Source organism: Takifugu flavidus, chromosome 16 (assembly GCF_003711565.1).
Source record: "Takifugu flavidus isolate HTHZ2018 chromosome 16, ASM371156v2, whole genome shotgun sequence".
NCBI classification, from domain to species: domain Eukaryota; kingdom Metazoa; phylum Chordata; class Actinopteri; order Tetraodontiformes; family Tetraodontidae; genus Takifugu; species Takifugu flavidus.
In genome coordinates, this window is record NC_079535.1 from 11,233,476 (window position 1) to 11,251,979 (window position 18,504).

Genomic DNA, 18,504 nt, shown 5'->3' on the forward strand with positions numbered 1-18,504 from the left:
TCACCCACTTTGATCTCTCAATAGCGGCGGAACCGACCGGTTCTCTGATGTTAATTCCTCATTTTCTGAAGCCAGAATTTTGCTACTTTAATTCATGCTTACGGAGAAAAAGGCAACAGTTTGCTTCAACATCTTTATTGAATCCACAAAGAGCACAATAAAGAAGAAATATAAATCCCACCTGAACAAAACTCTTCACGTGATCCGACATAACACATCTGGAAGAAAACACCAGACATGATGATATGTACAAAATATACAGAATATTTACAGAGTCCCTGTTCTGCCCCGCCGGCTTGTGACGCCGCTAAACCGATTTGACTGGAACCCAGTGGCCGTACGGCTTCCTGCTCTCATAGCTGTCGGCTCTGGCGGTGACTTTGGCGCCAGAAACGGCCACGGTGGGTTTGGCCACGCTGTTCTGGAATCGGAGAGAGAAGGCATGTGAGAACGGGCCGCGATTCCCCCGAGCGCGGCGCCCAAACCCTGGAGACTTACGTTCATGCTGAAAGCAATCATCTTGCTTTTGGGGGACATCTTCGGACAGGGCGCCTCGTCCGCCTCCGCCTCGCTCTGTTTTGAAAGAAAGAAGAGAAGCGAGGCCAGTTAGGCAGAGCGGGAACCCCCCCCACCCCCGACCCGAGTCTCCCTCCTGGATAGCTGCATTACAAGTTCCCCCATATGGTTTTGACGTCTAGCTTCAACAAACTGCAGCTCTCATGCACCCAAAAAAGTAACTAAAGAAAATGAAAATCACTGTCTACAGTGGGAGAATGATGGTGACGTAGGAATACCAGCCCCTCGGCACACGGCCCCGTGTACCAACTTATCTTTGGCGGCAGTTCTTCAGTTTTTAGCGCTCTCGACAGGAATTGTCTGTATAACGCAGTCCACACGCCTGTGCTCCATCAGCGCGCGGAGGACTCTGCTAAATAACAACGACCCATTTCAACTGCAAGTATAAATACATTTGTAAGGTCACACTTCCAACTCTGAGGTGTCTGTATGAACATGTCGTGTCTCGTGTGGCTATGTGTGACATTAGCATCTGTAGGAATGTTTATGGGTAAATGATCTATAGTGTGGAACTAAATGGTGCAGTGTCAACATTTCAAAAGTTGGCAATTGACCTTTCCTGCAAACCCATATTGTAGTCACCCATGTCACATGACAGCCCTTTATTTCCAGGTGCCGAAGAGTGAACAGGACCACTGTCATGTTATCTATGAAGACAGGAATAAATAGAGAGTATGTGCATTCCCCCAGGGGTCCAAAGGTTAACAGGACAGACAGGAAATTCAACACATCACACTTCAGGGTTGAAGAAAACACGTCAACAAATAAAGACTTTATATCACCGATAGTCTGCAGCGAATATCCAACAGCTTAGACTTACTTTGAAGTAAATTAATGTGTAAATCACAAGTCTTGATTTAAAAAAGGTCTCCAAGAATGACCCTTGCAGACCCTACGGATATTTTAGGGGAGTTAGTTTATTATGTTGATGTAGGATCAGTCAAATTATTATTTAAAAAAAAAAAAAAAAACCTAAAAAACACACAGATGCCCACCTGTGATGGAGCCTTGTCCAAGTCATGTCTCACCCTTGTCTCTGGTACCTCCCATTTGGACGGGGGCATCGCACTCAGGATTGGTTTCACGCTCTCGGGCGCACTCAGGATTGGTTTCACGCTCTCGGGAAGCTCCAGATTATTCCTTCCCAGGATCCTCATTGCATTGGCCTGTGCAGCTTCAAGGAGTTTTCTCTTATCTATAAGACATTTAATATAGTTGGTCACCTCTCAAAAATACAAAGCTCTGCGAAGCTACAACCGATTAACTCACCCTCGAGACTCAAATGGATGGAGCGTCCTGGAGACGGAGACCTTGGACGGCTTCTTTGGGTTCTAGGAGATCGGGAATCCCTGCGGCTGTACCTGCTCGCGATCCTCCTGTTCCTACGCCTGCTCTGATGGCCCGAGGACCTGGAGCGAGACCGATAATGTCTCCGGCGAGAGTATCCGTCTGGGGAGGGTGAGCAGGTGTGGGAATGATGGCGGGTCCTATAGCCTAGGGGCGGCGAGCGGCGGTACCGCCCACGGCCATACCTGGAGTGGTTTTCACAGCGGCAACGTGAAGACCCTCTGTGACAACGAGGGCGAGAGCGGGACCTGGAATTACATGAGGACCTGCTGCTGGACGAAGATGACGATGAAGACCTGTACCGCCCCCTTTGGCGGCCGCGGCTTGAGGCCGAGGAGGGGCTGCCCCCACTGCTGGAGGAGCGGGAGCGACTGCGAGCCGGTGATTTCTGATCAAAGATGACGTTGATCCCGTCGCTCTGGCGAGCGTGAGCCATGTCAGAATGCAGCTCCTTTGCCTTGACCATGGTTTTATCCCTTCCACAAGCTGAAATGACAAGGCAACTGCTTTACTAGACTTGTAATTTTCTAATTAGAAAACTAAACTAGCTATAATCCAAATAGAACAATCTGGTGAGTTGTAACAGCGTTATTACGTGGAGTTGTAACAGGCAGCTCAAATCCCCACAGACTGACTTGTAACAGGCTACATAAAATAGGTTGTTTTGAGATCAATGGATGTGATCTTGGTCGATGATCCTTGGACAATCAAATTCTAGTCCCTCAGTTCTTAATCTAGAGTTATTTTGCTAACAAACGGGGTTGTGACAACCTTGGCGCAGGCGATAAAGGGCTGTTGCGTAACCGGTGTTCGGCACCGCCCCCAGCGACGAAATTGCGTAACTGCAAGTGACTAGAAAGTTCTGTAAATTTCCACAGTGACGCAACAGAAAAAAATAGAGACGATTTAGCGCAACTTCACGCGATTTGAGTCACATCATGTCTTTCACTTCTAATTTAGACGAATAAATGTGGTGATATAATCGTATTTTTAGTGGAAAAGTGAAGTACATTTCTTACCTTGTATAGTATGGCTCAAATCTTTAGTTCCGGAACGTTGATATGAGCGATGAAACTTGAAAAACACCAACGCTACCTTCAGAGTGTGGCCACAAGTCTGGATTACACAGGTAATTAAAATGATCGAAAATATTAGCCTTTAGGTATTTATCTGAACAAAAACAATCAGGATCTAAATGATAACTGCACACTTTGCTGTCGGCACTCGAGTAAGAAATGGCGGCGGAACCGCCTTATAAATAACAAATCACGTGTTCATTCTTCTTCTCTGGCTATATAATACTGCTACAGCAAAGGTCCGCTGCTGCCCCCAGATGGTGGTTTATGAATCTACAATTCATGGCTGGATGTTTTTTTTTCTGCAAAAGTCCTGTTTGATAATTATGTTCAGAATAATAATCTTATTATTAGGAATAAAGAGTTTGACTGCCTTTAAACACTGATTTCATCAATCTGTCCGACTGTTTCCTCGTACGAGTGGTGAGACTGCTGAATGTAGCCTTCTGGCCCTTTAAATGCAGCGGGCGTTGACCTCGGCGAAGTTATGAAACCAGGTTTGTTTTTTTTCTGCACGTTTCCTGTTTTTCCAGCCTTCAGCGGGAGCGGGTAGCTGCTTGTTTCAGGTCGATCGTGTGTGGAAACGCTGCATTTGACCGCAAACATGGGCGTTCTGAGCGTGTTACCGTCCGATTTTGGCTACGTCATCTTCACCTACCTGTACAGCTGGGTAATGCTGGCCTATCTAGCGATCAAAGTTGGTTTGGCCAGAAAAAAGTACGACGTCAAGGTAATGTGAATATTAAGAAACCTGCTTGGAAGCCTCATATTACGTCTCTGGCTTATGCATCACCGTTGCTTTGCAGTATCCCGCAATGTACAGTGAGAAGGATCAGATGTTTAACTGCATCCAGAGGGCCCACCAGAACACCCTGGAGTTGTATCCCCAGTGGCTGGTTTTCCAGACCATCGCAGCTCTTGTCTACCCGGTTTGTACTTACTAAATAACACAAATCCACCACTGAGATCATTTTCATGCTTTTATTTCTGATATTGCAACTAATGGGAGTGGGGGGGACCTTCTGCTCTTTGGCACAAATAGTTTAGACCAGAACTATGTTCCGATGACTAAGCACATTTTCCTCATCCCTGTCGTTATCAAAGATCACTTATCTGTCCTTTCAGTTAACTGCATCTGTGCTGGGGGCAATTTGGGTCACCAGTAGATTTACCTATGCCTGGGGCTACTACACTGGAGGTAAGGCTGCAATATAGATTCCTTGTAATCTGGATTTGGATTACTTTGCCAAAATAAGGCCACATATAATGTTAAAAATGAATTAGCTTAGTGTTTAACCAACTAGTGATTAGCTTTAAAACAGCTACCATTTCACCTAAGATGGTCTCATTTGGGCATTTGTATACGGCCAACATGACACTGTGTGAAATGCACCATTAATTTTACAGTGTTTGAATAACAGAATATCCATGTGTTAATCGAGTAGAATCGGAGCAAGAGCTGTAATCTAAGTATCAAAGGTGAAGCCCCCGTCCTTCTCCTGATCAATAATTTACAGGGATTCTGGAAAGCGCCTTGAAACAATTTTGATTGTATAAGACGCTATATAAATAAAGATTGATTTGATTTGATTTGATTTTGAGGTGACTCGCCTAAGCACAAAATCGGGGGCTCAAACATAGTAAAAATGTATTTCCAAAATTCTAATTCACTTGAATTTATAAGGCACTTTTTAAATGGCCTTAGTTAACAAAGAGTTAAAGAGTTGCATCTCCACTCATAAAGCTATAAATTAAACAAGATTAGAGAAACAATATATCTTGTCTCCTTGGCCAGCGAGAAGAGGAATGTCTTATTGACTTTTCAGATTTTCATTTAGCACAAAATGTTTAATCTTTTATGCTTTATTGCAGATCCGTCCAAAAGGCTGAATGGTGCCTATGGCTACATTGGATCCCTTGGAGTTATTGCTCTGTCTGTCTGCGTTGCCCTGCAGCTGCTGGGAGTCATCTAAGAAACATTGCCTTTATTGTAAATGCAACATTTAGTTCTATCATACACTAATGTATGTGTGGACATTTACAAATGTTAATGCTCAAAGGAAACAGGAATTTATGGAAAACTTTGTATGCTGTCATTTGTGGGATGTGTGTATTCCATAATTGTGCACATTATAAAACAACGAAGCATATGCTGAGTGATTCTGCAGTAATATGATAGTTGCAGTCTTTTTGAATATTAAAATGATCAGCTTTAGACAGGGGGCTTCATGTGACTCACTCATGATACCTCCCACAATAATCCAGCTCTGCACCAGGCGGCTGGTTCTGATTCTCCTGTCAAAGTTTCTTTCCCTAATATCAGTGATTAAAATATAAGTTTATTTTCTCACAGATTGTAACTGGCTGTGTTAATAAATTTCTAATCTTTCTACTTTAATCATTGCTTTGCTGTGTTTTACTTTAATAGTAAATGGATATGACACAAATAACAATTTACTGTCATTGAGTGACTGTAGAAATGCTTCAATTAATTGCTAGATCTTTCATCATAATGATGGCTAGCACGACATCTTTTAATCGATTACTCTATGTAAGGTAGAATTGAAAAAGTAAATAAACATAAATTGGCTATAGAAGAAAATAAATGTTAAGTCCTTTGCCTGTCTTTTGGCAGCATGAAATAAAAGAAAATGCTCATTGAAGCGAGGCATGCTACCCTTCCTTATTTCTCCATTACTATACAAGACTGTACACTGGAGGGTGTTAATTGTTTGTGGCTGGCTACATATATGATGTTTAAATGCTCAACGAAATGTTACGTTTAGAATCGTTTGGTCGTGAAAGGAGTTCCCATTTTTCCTACACCACCTGAAGGCATCAATTTCAGCAGCGTCTCGGAGGCTCCCGATAGTGGGCAGCAAGTGCGCATGCGCGTGATTGAGCTCTTCGGAAGCTAAGTCTGGGTTTTATCCAGGGGGTCTACATCAAAGAAACGAAAACTAAAAGGTAAAACGGTCCCTCGAGAGAGTAAACTACCAGTGTCGGCGTTGTTTTTTGCACGATGTTACGGCTGACGTTGGCGCTATTCTGCACTTTCGCCTTCGTCGCAAACAGAAACCTTCAAGGAAATGTTTGCTAATTCCAAAGCGATGAACAAAAGAGTCCTACGACACACTTCTGTTCTGCGTGAAAACCCTTCCTTACCTGGGAAATCGCGTAAATCGTCGGCACCAGCGTTGAAAAAGACGCGAGGAATTAAAAGTCGGAGGAGATAATTGGTAGTTTTGGTCTGGGCGGCACGTCGAAGCCAAAGCGTTGGGATATGACAACACAAGAGTTACTGCGTCGTCGCAGTGTGTCGTACTTCAAAATTACTGCCTGTAGTTTCACCTCCACGCACTTTCCCCGCAGTCATGTCAGGATTTCTGGACGGGATCCGATGCGGAGACTGCGAGTGCAGCGTGGACTGGGGGGAGAGGAGGAACGCCATCGCGTCCGTGGCTGCAGGAGTTCTGGTACATATCGGTCGCGGATTAAAAAGTAACTGCACGAGTAGGAAGTCTTTCCTGACACGCCTGACCTGCATGTTCGTGCTTGTGATCTGTGCAGTTTTTCACCGGGTGGTGGATCATAATCGATGCGGCAGTGAAATACCCCGAAGAGGCAGACTTCCATCACGCCTATCACACATGTGGAGTCATCGCGACTTTGGCCTTTCTCATGTAAGAACCGGTTGTCGTGATGTGTGGAGAAAAGGATCCCGGCTTCCTGAATGTGATAGCATCACATGATCCAAGTGTGGGGTTTCAGTCACGTGATCACCGCTGGGTGCCTTGTGAAGAGGTTGAGGTCAACAGTGGGAATCTTGCAGGGATAATAGGGGGGATTAGTTTTTTCTCCAGGGCAAAAAGAGGCGCTAATGCAGCTTTTTAGTTAGATTAAAGTACTGAAAACTGCCCTGACACGTCTTCCTAACGCGTGACATTCAGGGTCGCCACGCCACATACATCCGTGGCTTAGTTGATGCTTTGGGCTGATCACATGTTGCGTTAGGCCAGTTGGGCTTTCAAGTGAGAAAATAAGAACAGTATTTTTACAATTGTGTAAGCTGCTAGATAAGTCTCCTCTCATTCCCCCCCCTCTAGGATCAATGCTGTTTCTAATGGGCAGGTGAGAGGCGACAGCTACAGCGAAGGCTGCATGGGACAGATCGGTGTGTAGAAGATATTTTTGAACTAATCTCTGTCACCTGAGACGGCAAACTCAAGGAGAATGGCTGTTTGGAACCATTCCCTGCCTCACCCTTTTGTTATCTCTGTCAGGCGCTCAAGTGTGGCTCTTCATTGGCTTCATGCTGGCTTTTGGCTCCCTCATTGCTTCCATGTGGATTCTCTTTGGAGGATTCGTGGTGCCTCGTAGGTTCCCATTATTCTCTTGTTGCTTCGTTCAGCACTGTCTAATTATGAGCCAATTCTTGGTGTCTAACCTCTAAATCTGCCCCCCTGCAGAGAAGCCAATCATGTATCCTGGTATTGCCATTTTCTTCCAAAATGCTTTCATCTTCTTCGGGTAAGCGAACAGTCCTCAGCACATCTTCCCTACAGGGGCCTCTGTTTTCAGAACATATATTTCTCACACCGTCTGCTCATCTTCTCAGGGGTTTGATCTTCAAGTTTGGGCGCACTGAGGACCTGTGGCAGTAACCATCTACCCTGCCCACTCTTTGTATACTCTGCTTTCTGTGTCGTATGAAACAGATTCGCTTCACTGATTACCCACTTTGCAATTACGCAGTTTTAGCCTTTGAAATAACATACTGTATTTAATTTATGTACTTTTCTGTATGATGGCTTGATCATTAATGAGCACAAAATTCTCAAAGTTGACGTGGCACAACTGTAAAATGTGTCTGTTTCCACATGTAGCCAGAGGTGGGAGTTTCATTGGTTACAGGTTAAATATTTTGGGAGCATTATTTCCATTAACTGTCTACTTTCCTCTTACACACACACACAGGGACATGCTCCCACTTTACATCAACTACTTCTGTAGGGGAAATAACAGAAATGATTATGGTACAAGTTATCATTGCTGATATTTTGTGATACAGCAGATGTTTTATTTACTGAATGTAACCACATGAGGAGTTTTTTTTTTCATAAACTCTGGAACTTTGCGGTCATCTGAATTCAATATCAGGGGTGAATGGGAGAACCTTGGAGCCGACAAGCGTTGGTGGTGTGTTTACTGGAGAGAGTGTGTATTCGACTGCTTGTGTGACATCCAGACTGCTCTCTGAACCCGTGGTGGCATTAAACAGAATAACACACGATGCCTCTTGAGCCTTGATATTCTTTTCAGTATTTTTATCACAGTCTCGCCACATTAAAACTTGTCTTTTTCCTCTGAAGTTACTTGCGCACTGCAAGATGGGGAAACTGAAAGAGGAGGGGAGGGAGGGTGGGCAACAGAAATAAATGGTTTTTAAAAAGCACCTTGTAATGATAATGTTGGATGTTGTTGGTTACCTCCCAGAAAGCCTGATCATCAAAACATTTCTTGTCCTGGGGTGGTCTCCAAAAGTTCCACTTGAGTATGATCCCTTTGAACAAACGTGCAGAGCATTAACGGTGAAGAACAGGCAGTGCTGCTGTGTGCATTCTACGCCTCTATCTTCCATGGCCGCGCTGTGCCGCAGCGAAATGGTTGCCAAGGCCTCCCAGGTGCAGGATTTACCTGTGATGAGCCCCATGGAGAGACTCAAGGCCAGAGTCAAGAAGAGGGTACACATGTGGAATACTGCAAAGCGGACTGCCCTATAAAATAAGAGAGGTCACGTGTGGGAGGTTACACCCTTTCTTAGTTGTGTAATAGTTGCAGCCTTACGTTGCGGGATCGTCACAGGCCTGGATCTGTAGGAGCAGGTGAGCCACCCATCCCAGAAGTCCAGGTATGGCGTGAGTGCTCAGAACATCGCGGGCGTCGTGGAACCAATGTGCCAGCAGCATGGGCCCCTGGAAGATCAAATTGACCTGGGTGTCATGAGGTGAACATGCCATGCTCTCTTTGGTTTCATCGATCGAGATCCAGACCTTGAGATATCGAAATCCAGCCGTGGAGAGGACGGCGGCAGAATATCCGACTGTCATGGCTTCCCATGGATGACGCACGGCTGTCAGACAAACGCCGATGGCAACTCCACCGGCGTGGATGCACGAGTGCATCTGGATCTGGGGGGGGGGGGGGGGGACTGGTTAATTATGAGAACGCTCTCGTTTAGGTTTGGGTGTCTCACCAGGTTGAGTGCTCCTTTGGGGTTCGAGAGCACCGTTACAGCTGCTGCTGTCACAGCACTGGCGGCCAGGGCCAGGTAGGTGCTCAACACAGCCTCGAGAGCCCTCACCGGGGTGCGATCATCCACCAGGATGGAGTTAAAACTGGGCCAAAACATCCATATGAAGACTGACCCTGGAGGACAAGCGTTAAAACAGCCGCCAGCATTTGCTTATGTTCACGAGTGGGGCTGCCCGGTTCGTACCCAACATTGAGAAGAGTCCCGATTTGTAGGCTGATTTCTCCTTCTCGAATTGCTTCTCGCATCCCTTCCAATCCAGGATCCAGGTGAGCGCGAGTCCAAAAAAGGGGCCAAAGATATGAAGCTGCATGATGCTGTTCAGGAGCTGCACCTGGAGTCACCAACAGCCTTTACATTCCCATTACCGGCACCGAGGAAGAGAACGTGACACGATGGACAAAGGTGACGTATACCCTGAGGAGACTGCGGAGGAGCCATTCGTTGAGGATGAACCCTGTCACCTCCAGCAGGGCGGCGAGAGTGAGCTGGACGGGGTTGGTCTTCCCCAAGACGGCTCCAATGGAAATGAGTGCAGAGGCCGTGCACATCTCTGCTACCACTAGACTGTATATGTGTCCGTTACGCCATGTACGCATGTCAAACACAGCGAATTCAAAAGGAGAACAACCCACCTCCTCAAATTGATGCTGACCTTCCCTCTGTAGTACCAGGACTCCATTCCGTTGAGAACGATCGCCCATTGGGTCGCCACGGCAGCCACGAGGAGGTTGAAGCCGATGCTGCTGAAGCCGTATCGGACGAGAAAGGAGCCTAAGAAGCCAAATCCTAGGAAGACGATCACCTGTACGTCCTGGAACGCTGCAAAAGAATAAAAAATACATGATGTTTTGGGGGAAAACGGAGATCCTCTGAAGGCTGATGAGTCAGTTGAGTGTTTGAGCTTATCAATTCCCAACAGCGACCCCTCCCGCCCCACCCCCACCCCCCCTTGGAGAACATATCAAGTTTAACAACACATAAATACCCTCATTAAACCCAGTTTTCTTTGAGTGTATCGCCCAAATGCACAAACAAAATGCTTTCCAGCCGCCCCCCCACCCCTACCGCCAAACCTTACTTGCGTAGAAGTCCCTCGTAAGATCCGTGTGTGTGTCGATCTCCACATAAAAGACGTATATGGCGATGAAGCCCATCTGTAGGAAGAGGAGCAAAGGTGCCAGGCGGGAGCGCAGACTCGGCGCGTACTGTGGAGCCATTGGAGATGTTCCCCGTGCAGCTTCCCTTCCAAATGACGCACGTGTGGCCCTGCAGCTCCTTTGAGCGCAACTGAGACGCTTTTATCAGCTGCTGGACACGAAAGGTTTCGGATTCATTCCAACTGAACTCGCATTAGTCAGCATTGCTGTTGGTTTCTCCAGAAAACACCACAACTGTGCTATTTTGAGGGGGGGAACCTGTCTTTTATATGGAAAAATGCTGTTTAAATCTATTCAACATCTACACACAGTATCATTTACATAAGAACCAAATGCAATTTAAGGGTTGTGTTTTTATCAAACCTTCTGCCAGATAGTTTGCCTTTAAACTCACTTATTAACCCCCTTTTTTAATTTAATCATCACATTTTTTCCATTTAAGCCCCTTTAAAATCTGCAATATAATGAATGGTTTAAAAATATAAAACAAACAGCAAGCCAAATGCCATTCTAGCTGTGTTTGTCCGCTAAAGTTTGATAATAGTTTCTAAATTCCCCCCGAGGTTAAAAGGTTAAAACGTCTCCAAGATCCCGGATGTGGATACCAAAAAAAACCCAAACAGGAAATGAGTACTGGCCCCGCCTCCACCGGCAGCTCATTGGTCAATCGGCGGTGCCCAATTTGTCCACAAGCATGTGATTGGTTGAGCTCGGAGCCCCTCCCCGCGCTGCTGTCCCCGCTCTTCCTCGTTGTCTTTGGTGGAGCCTTGCGGGACCTGTGGCCCCGCAGCGTCACTGGCTGCGTTCCGCATCTGTCAAAGACAAAGGTCTCGCCGCAACGATCGATTGGGCACGCCAGCAGTCTGACAAGCGGACGCGACGCACGACACGGTCGGGACTCAGTGAGTCTGCGCCAAGAGCAAAAGAGGAGGTTCCCGAATAGAGTCCTTTATTTATTTCTTTGTTTGCAGCGGGTAAAAATAATAACAGCGAAACACGCCACAGACACTTCATTTATTGCATTTGTCCTCATACACTATAAAACTGGATAAGATTACAGTCGTTACTCGAAGGCCAAAGCCAAGGGGAGGAGGATGAAGCGGCGCAATGCGGAATGCAGCAAACTCCGACGGCCAATAAAACGGAATCGAATAACTGAGGGTATTTACGGCAGGTAACTTTAATTGTGATTCCAGGGGGGTTTAGTGGGTGAAGGTGTTTGTGTCTTCATGGCTGCAGAGAGTGAGACTGCCTTATTATGTCAGTGAACTGCTCCAGCTAGCTAGCATATTACCCTAGCTAGCTAACTATGTTTTCCCGATGCACATTAGCAGGTAACGCTAGCTGTCAGGCTAATATAGCTCTGACGCTAGGCCCCGAAAGAGCCTGTCTTAAAACATGTCATATGGAGCGTCTCTCACACGACAACTGCATTCTAAAATCACAATTGCAGCGTTTTTGAATACCGACGACACGAATGACTGTCTACATCTGTCCCCGTGCAGTTGTCATCGATTCGCCTCGTCATAAATAGTAGCTTCAGTGTTAGCCTAAGGTAATGCAATTGGCTAGCTGCAAACTATCCATTGCCAGCCCTGGCACATAAATGCTGTGGGCCTGTTAGTTTATCATCAACATGAAGCTTTCCCCGGAGTCATGGCCGTTAGTGCGGCCGTTGACGAGCGTTTCTCGCTCGCTTGTCCGGATCGCCTAAAGTTGCAGTTACATGTTGTCCCCGGTGATCCCCGACAGGTTCTGCTCCTGTGACTTCTCGTGTTGAGAGACCCCAAACTTTGAGGGCCATTGCTTCCACACGTGGCATCTCACGCAGAGATGCGGGGCGGCTCTTGAATCACGGAGCAGATGCTGCTGTCACAAAACAGTGGCCCTCAGATCACACGACGCTGCCCACTGTCGGGGGCCCTGGATGCAGAACATCTCATCTTTTAATCACCCTCATCTTATTCATTTGATGTGATTCCTGGCAGCTATGTTTCCTTCACGCATCTAAACCACCATGTTTGTTCTGACCCATGTTTGCCCACGTTTAAGAAGTATAAATGTGTGGTTTTTGTCCCCCCCAGTACCTTCCTGTACCTGAAGTTCCTGGTAGTGTGGGCACTGGTGCTACTGGCAGACTTTGTACTGGAATTCAGGTTTGAATACCTCTGGCCATTCTGGCTCTTCCTCCGGAGTGTGTATGACTCCTTCAAATACCAGGGGTTGGTGAGTGGACCTGGCTTCATATCATCTTTATGATTGGGGGAAAATGAAATAATTACATTTGGATGCTGGTTGATATCTTAGCATAAAGATTGTTAAAATGCCACAGCAAATGGGTGAAAACAGGAGTTTCTTTTTTTTAATTTCATAAAAATTGTTGTACCGAACCTCAAATCTTGATGAAGAGTGAATTATCTCATTAGCCCGGGTGCAAATTTGTATTTGATACGTCAGAAACCACAAATGTCGGTTAGCAACAAACTCTGAAACGTGGTTTTATCAGGTGGTCCAGACGTCGGCCGTCGTAACCCCCGTCCTCTCTCCTCAACAGGCCTTCTCAGTGTTCTTTGTGTGTGTGGCGTTTACCTCGGACATCATTTGCCTCCTCTTCATCCCGGTGCAATGGCTGTTCTTCGCTGCCAGCACCTACGTGTGGGTGCAGTACGTGTGGCACACAGGTAAAAAACCTCGTGTGTATCCACAACGCGCACGAGCACGTGTTCATTTGCTGGGCTCGAATGTCTTTTCTTAGGAATCTCAGATTTGTGCGTGCGCTGCTTGGGTTAGTTGTCGGTTTGATTTAGTAACACCCCCCCCACCACACACACACACACACACACACACACACATGCCCAAAGACCACGTGTCAGATTGAAATCCCAGTGCCAGTTTTGGGGGAGGGAATGGTGCCCAGTTGCTTCCTGATCCCTCCAGCGTTACTCAGCAGGGACATTCACGTCCATAGGATGTCACATGAGTATTAATATCTCTCAGCAGCCTGTTTGTGAAAGCGTCTGGGTTTTTCCCCCGTGTGTGTTTATTGATATTATAGAATATTATTTTTTCTGCTCTTTTCCCAGAGAGAGGTGTGTGTTTGCCCACCGTTTCTCTGTGGATCCTGTTTGTGTACATAGAGGCAGCCATCAGATTCAAAGACCTGAAGAACTTCCACGTGGACTTGTGTCGTCCTTTTGCTGCACATTGGTAAGTTGCCATTCTAACCAGGTGCTAACTAACTCTTTATTTTGAGAAAACTCGAAGTTTTCATAAGTTAAAGTTGAGTTTTGTGTACTTGTGATGTGCAGTGGAACGTTTCAGCTCTCTTTTTTTTCTTTTCACCGTGCGTCTCCTCAGCATCGGCTACCCCGTGGTCACACTGGGCTTTGGCTTCAAGAGCTATGTGAGCTATAAGATGCGTCTCCGGAAGCAGAAGGAGGTGCAGAAGGAGAACGAGTTTTACATGCAGCTGCTGCAGCAGGCTCTGCCCCCGGAGCAGCAGATGCTTCAGAGGCAAGAGAGGGAAGCAGAAGAAGGTAGGTGTCACACAGGCACCACCCAGAGGGCTGAAGCCGTTCCATTCATTTGATATTATTTAGCCTAAATAGCAACATATTGACGTCAGTTGGGATAGTTTGTCCTCTAGAGTTGCTCATTCATCCTCCAGATTTGTCTCTTTGGTCACTTTTCGGACCAATCTTGAGGCTCTAAATGGCCCAACGTCTTCAGGACTTTTACTTTTCTTCTCTCTTCATACAGCAGCACTTAAAGGAATATCTGAAGTGGAGGCGCCGCCAGTGACTCAGAACGGTGCGCCAGCCAACAAAAAGACATCGGCGACACTGCCGGAACTTGAATTTAGAGAAAAAGGGAAGGACGGAAAAGGCGGCGGGGAGGCTAAAAAGCAGCACAACAGCATCCTGCCGTCAGCGGTGGACTCTAAACTCCAGGAGATGGAGTATATGGAGAACCATATGAACAGCAAGAGACTGACCACAGAGCTGGGCAGCACAGAAAACCTGCTGCTTAAAGAGGACAATTCCTCCTGTTCCTCCTCATCTTCCTCCTCCTCCAAAAATTACAAAAACGCCAGCAGCAACTCCTCGACGCTAAACTCCTCCCCCCGCGGCCACAGCGCCACCAACGGCAGCGTGCCCACGGCCGCGCCGTCGTCCTCCTCTTCCACGGGGAGGAACGAGAAGAAGAAGCTGGCGGCGGGAAAGGGGACGTCAGGGGGGTCCCATAAAGACCCCACCGACAACTGCATCCCCAACAACCAGCTGAGTAAGCCAGAAGCACTTGTGAGGTGAGACGCCACGAGGCAGAGACGCACGCCGCCACTCGCCGCGGCGTTGCGACATTTAACAGTGGGCGGAGCTTCCTGCATGATTATATCTCATGTAATGTAATTGGTAGAGAGTCAGAACCAGTTAGATGGTTCACTTGTTGTTGTTTATCTTTATTTTAGCTTTTTTTTTTGTGGAGTGGCGAATGTTCTAACGCGCAACAACGTGTCTCGCTCCTCTGTCCACGCGGCCGCTGCAGATTGGAGCAGGACGTGAAGAAGTTAAAGGCCGACCTGCAGGCCAGCCGGCAGGTGGAGCAGGACCTGCGCAGCCAGATCGGCTCCCTGGGAAGCAGCGAGCGCTCCGTACGGAGCGAGCTGGGCCAGCTGCGCCAGGAGAACGAGCTGCTGCAGAACAAGTGAGTGGAGGCGGCGCCGCCGCTTCCGCTGCCTCTAACATGAGGCGCGTTCAATCGCCGCGCGCACAGTGGGTTGACGGGGTTGTTTTTGGGTCCGCGTAGGCTCCATAATGCCGTCCAGGCCAAGCAGAAGGACAAACAGGCAGCGGGCCAACTGGAGAAGAGACTCAAAGCGGAGCAGGAAGCTCGAGCCACTGCAGAGAAACAGCTCGCAGAAGAAAAGAAGAGGAAGAAGCTGGAGGAGGCCAGAGCGGTAGCACTCGCAGCGGCGTCCAGGTACGTTAAGCGCACGGCGAAATAAAGTTCTGGCTGGCTTTGGCGAGCGTCGCTCAGGTGTCGCGCTCTGCTCCCTGTGCCTGTTCAGAGGGGAGTGCACGGACACGCTGCGGCGGCGCATCACCGAGTTAGAAACAGAGTGTAAGAAGCTAACGATGGACATCAAGCTAAAGGAGGAGCAGATCAGAGAGCTGGAACTGAAGGTTCAGGTAAAAACGAAGGCTTGCGCAACATTTAATGGCCATCGAGCGATGTGTCGGCATCTAATTCCTCAACTTTCTCCTTTTCTGTGTCTGCCAGGAGCTTCATAAATATAAGGAAAATGAAAAAGACACAGAGGTGCTGATGTCGGCGCTGTCGGCCATGCAGGACAAGACCCAGCACCTGGAGAACAGCCTGAGCGCGGAGACCAGGATCAAACTGGACCTGTTCTCCGCGCTGGGCGACGCCAAGAGGCAGCTGGAAATCTCTCAAGGTTCGGTCCCTTCTTCAGTTTGAGGGTCGAGCCAAGTCGACTTTCCAATTCAAACGCTAAAGAAGCGAGTCGCCTCAGCCTCTACTGACCCCGTATCTGGTTTCCAGGTCAGATCCTGCAGAAGGACCAGGAGATAAAGGACCTGAAGCAGAAGATAGCCGAGGTCATGGCCGTCATGCCCAGCATCTCTTACACAGCGGACACCAGCAGCATGACTCCCGTGGCGCCACATTACTCCTCCAAGTTCATGGACACCAACTCCTCCGGCCTGGACCCCAACGCCTCCGTTTACCAACCACTCAAGAAGTGAACGCTCGGTCTCACTCTCATCTCTCACCTCCCTTTTTTTTTTCTTGCCCCCCCCCCTTTGCAGACCCACCACTTTCTTCTCCCCTCACCGGGTCAGACGGATGTTGTTTTGTGTGACTGTTTGTTGTAGTTAAAACAAAGAAAAGGAAAAAAAAAAAACTTAAAATGGGCATCATGTCAACTAGGGAGTCCCAGTATGTTCTTCAGTGTCTAGTGAAACCTCACAGAATCGGGTGTTTACCTTCATCTCAGCGGTGTCGCCCGCTCCGCCGCTCACCTGCTCTTTGACCCCGCAGACGAGCCGCTCCATCGCCCAAGCTTGGTTTTTGTCCCCTTTCTTTTAAAAAAAATGGAAATAAGTTCTCATGTTTGCCCGTGAAGGCGGTACTGCGACATCATCCAACCAGAGGAACGTAGCACCCCCCTCACGTTTGAATTGGGTCGTCATTCAAAGTGCCCCTTTAAGCGTATTGTGCGATTCCGTTTGTTGGTACGCGGTGATTTCAACAGGCTGGAGTTGTTAATAGCATCAAGCTGGAGGAAATCTGAGTGGCAGACGTTGGTGAGAGGGCACCTTCCCACAGACCCGCCTGGTTCTTCCTTCAGGGGGCGTCGATGCCAAGGACATTTGGCCCGAAACCGCCTGAACGTAACGCAGCTAAACACCGATTGGATCTTCTAAGAGGCAGACGTTTGACGTGGTTCCGGCTTTCCACTTTGTCCCACCTTGATTTCTCTCCGCTGCCTAAAAATGCCGTCGTCCTTTTTAGTTCTGCTTTTTCCCGCCATATTTTGCACACGTGGAGGAGCGCAAGGGAACGCTGCTAATGTCGTTAATGTAGCAGCGAGATGATCGCTGGAGTAACTTGAACGAGTTCTCCCTCCTCGGTTTGTGCCAAGACTGGAAAGCCCCCCCCCAAAATCGTAGAATGTACTGCAACTATCTCGGTTGACGTTACTTTCAGATATCCGGGTAAATATTCCTGAATGGAGGCGTTTGTTTGGCAGGTAGAGACGCTGGTCCCCCGTTGGTCTTAGCCAGTGTAGGGAAGTCGGGGACCGAAAGAGGCTCAATTCTTTTGTGAATGTTAAAAATATCTGAATTGTTCAAAAGTGGTTCTATCAAGCAGATTTGGGATATGATTTTCCCAGAAGAAGAAAAATTCCCTCAAGTTTTTCGTGCATGTGGTTTTCACCTAGTGCAAAAATAAATAAATAAAAAATGGAGACCTATTTCACGCCGGTTGTCGTCGCCGGCTCGTGAAAAAAAAATGTGGAATATGTTCGGTTTGGTTAGTTGTCGGCTCAGCAGATTGAGAGTAATGAGGAGTGTTCTTTTTTGTTTCTGTGCCCGCAGTCACTGCTGTTCCCCCCCCCAGGTCTGACCTTGGCTGTGCTCTCGCTCTGTGAGGTTTACAAGGAATTAAAAAAAAAAAAAATCTTGCAAATTCTATTTTTTCTCTTGCTGTCATGTACATTTCTGTGTCCAACTGATTTATTTATTGCTGCTTAGTCTTTCTGCACACTGGATCTTCAGATTTCAGCCTTTTAAAACAATGTTTAGTAGCGACTTGGTGTTAGATTCTTATCAGTAAGACCCTAAAACCTTCGTTTATTGGAGATATAACAATGTATATAGTGTCGGTTGCCATCGCTCCAGTGTGGTTGACACGCTGAGCGCGGATGCACCGTTTTGCCGCTAGGGGGCAGCATCTACGGAAGGAATTTGGAGATTACCACAGTAATCTCTCCGTGGAGTGTGGATATTATCTGTTGAACCATTCATACTCTCCGCACAGCAGCAGAAAAGCCAATTGGGACAGAAAGAAATGTGACTCTAAATATTTTAAAGAGAACAGCCAGCAGCTCGCTGCTGTTCCAGCGGCTCCACGATGGCCATGAACGCGCCAGCTGCAGTGTTGAGGACAGCTGTTGTAACACCTCGCACACACTCTCTCACACCCACGCCCTCTGTAAGAATGACGGTTACACTTTTGATTTCGAAAGCTCACTTATTTACTTCGCCCCCGTGGAGATGAAAGACTCCCTTTGGCAAGGACGGGGACTTTAAAGCATGGAAGCAGCCTATTCCTCTTTATCTCTCGATCTGGGAATGGTGATAAATTCCAGGAGTTAAAATTTCTTCCACAGAACAAGTGAAACTATACCCCCCCCCCCCCCCCCCCCCAATGACATGGCCTCCTTGGGCCATTATATGAAGGGTACTTCTCAAATCCACGATGTTGCACCGCGTCCCATCAGATTTGA

At 47.4% G+C, this 18,504-nt stretch overlaps 5 protein-coding genes and 1 long non-coding RNA gene across 13 annotated transcripts; 3 read left to right on the forward strand and 3 right to left on the reverse strand.

The window, feature by feature from the left end:
- Positions 1–119: 119 nt before the first annotated feature.
- On the reverse strand, positions 120–3,183 carry rsrp1 (arginine/serine-rich protein 1). 6 transcript variants are annotated; one of them, XR_008946616.1, is made up of 6 exons: positions 2,943–3,183; positions 1,846–2,409; positions 1,572–1,771; positions 1,131–1,223; positions 499–925; positions 120–421 (listed from the first exon to the last, which is right to left on the reverse strand). XR_008946616.1 is itself a non-coding variant. In XM_057011687.1 (5 exons), exons 2-5 carry the CDS (start codon positions 2,387–2,389, stop codon positions 308–310), a joined length of 933 nt encoding a protein of 310 aa, XP_056867667.1. In that variant the 5' UTR covers positions 2,390–2,409; positions 2,943–3,183; the 3' UTR covers positions 120–307. The 6 variants fall into 6 exon arrangements, 1 of the variants encoding a protein (XP_056867667.1); XR_008946615.1 differs by having other exon boundaries at positions 499–952; XR_008946614.1 differs by having other exon boundaries at positions 499–1,223.
- A 284-nt stretch (positions 3,184–3,467) lies between these two features.
- Positions 3,468–5,397, forward strand: mgst3b (microsomal glutathione S-transferase 3b). The gene is made up of 4 exons (XM_057011698.1): positions 3,468–3,729; positions 3,806–3,928; positions 4,125–4,197; positions 4,872–5,397. The coding sequence occupies exons 1-4, from the start codon at positions 3,604–3,606 to the stop codon at positions 4,970–4,972; spliced, it is 423 nt and encodes a 140-aa protein (XP_056867678.1). The 5' UTR covers positions 3,468–3,603; the 3' UTR covers positions 4,973–5,397.
- On the reverse strand, positions 3,967–4,879 carry LOC130513107 (uncharacterized). The gene is made up of 2 exons (XR_008946617.1): positions 4,607–4,879; positions 3,967–4,521 (listed from the first exon to the last, which is right to left on the reverse strand). It is a non-coding gene; the product is annotated as an uncharacterized LOC130513107 (long non-coding RNA).
- Positions 5,398–5,833: 436 nt separating the features above from the next.
- On the forward strand, positions 5,834–8,292 carry tmem50a (transmembrane protein 50A). Its single transcript, XM_057011697.1, has 7 exons — positions 5,834–5,966; positions 6,372–6,475; positions 6,570–6,682; positions 7,106–7,173; positions 7,283–7,375; positions 7,469–7,529; positions 7,618–8,292. Exons 2-7 carry the CDS (start codon positions 6,374–6,376, stop codon positions 7,661–7,663), a joined length of 483 nt encoding a protein of 160 aa, XP_056867677.1. The 5' UTR covers positions 5,834–5,966; positions 6,372–6,373; the 3' UTR covers positions 7,664–8,292.
- rhd (Rh blood group, D antigen) lies at positions 8,043–10,889 on the reverse strand. Its single transcript, XM_057011672.1, has 10 exons — positions 10,394–10,889; positions 9,948–10,134; positions 9,729–9,879; positions 9,499–9,646; positions 9,256–9,428; positions 9,053–9,190; positions 8,847–8,974; positions 8,697–8,776; positions 8,489–8,562; positions 8,043–8,398 (listed from the first exon to the last, which is right to left on the reverse strand). The coding sequence occupies exons 1-10, from the start codon at positions 10,530–10,532 to the stop codon at positions 8,372–8,374; spliced, it is 1,245 nt and encodes a 414-aa protein (XP_056867652.1). The 5' UTR covers positions 10,533–10,889; the 3' UTR covers positions 8,043–8,371.
- A 355-nt stretch (positions 10,890–11,244) lies between these two features.
- On the forward strand, positions 11,245–17,448 carry maco1b (macoilin 1b). 3 transcript variants are annotated; one of them, XM_057011662.1, is made up of 11 exons: positions 11,245–11,646; positions 12,557–12,698; positions 13,027–13,153; positions 13,556–13,679; positions 13,830–14,008; positions 14,235–14,778; positions 15,018–15,176; positions 15,279–15,452; positions 15,541–15,661; positions 15,753–15,927; positions 16,035–17,448. In XM_057011662.1, exons 1-11 carry the CDS (start codon positions 11,567–11,569, stop codon positions 16,235–16,237), a joined length of 2,028 nt encoding a protein of 675 aa, XP_056867642.1. In that variant the 5' UTR covers positions 11,245–11,566; the 3' UTR covers positions 16,238–17,448. The 3 variants fall into 3 exon arrangements, with proteins under 3 accessions (XP_056867642.1, XP_056867643.1, XP_056867641.1); XM_057011663.1 differs by having other exon boundaries at positions 13,610–13,679; positions 14,232–14,778; XM_057011661.1 differs by having other exon boundaries at positions 11,246–11,646; positions 14,232–14,778.
- The last annotated feature ends 1,056 nt before the right edge of the window (positions 17,449–18,504 follow it).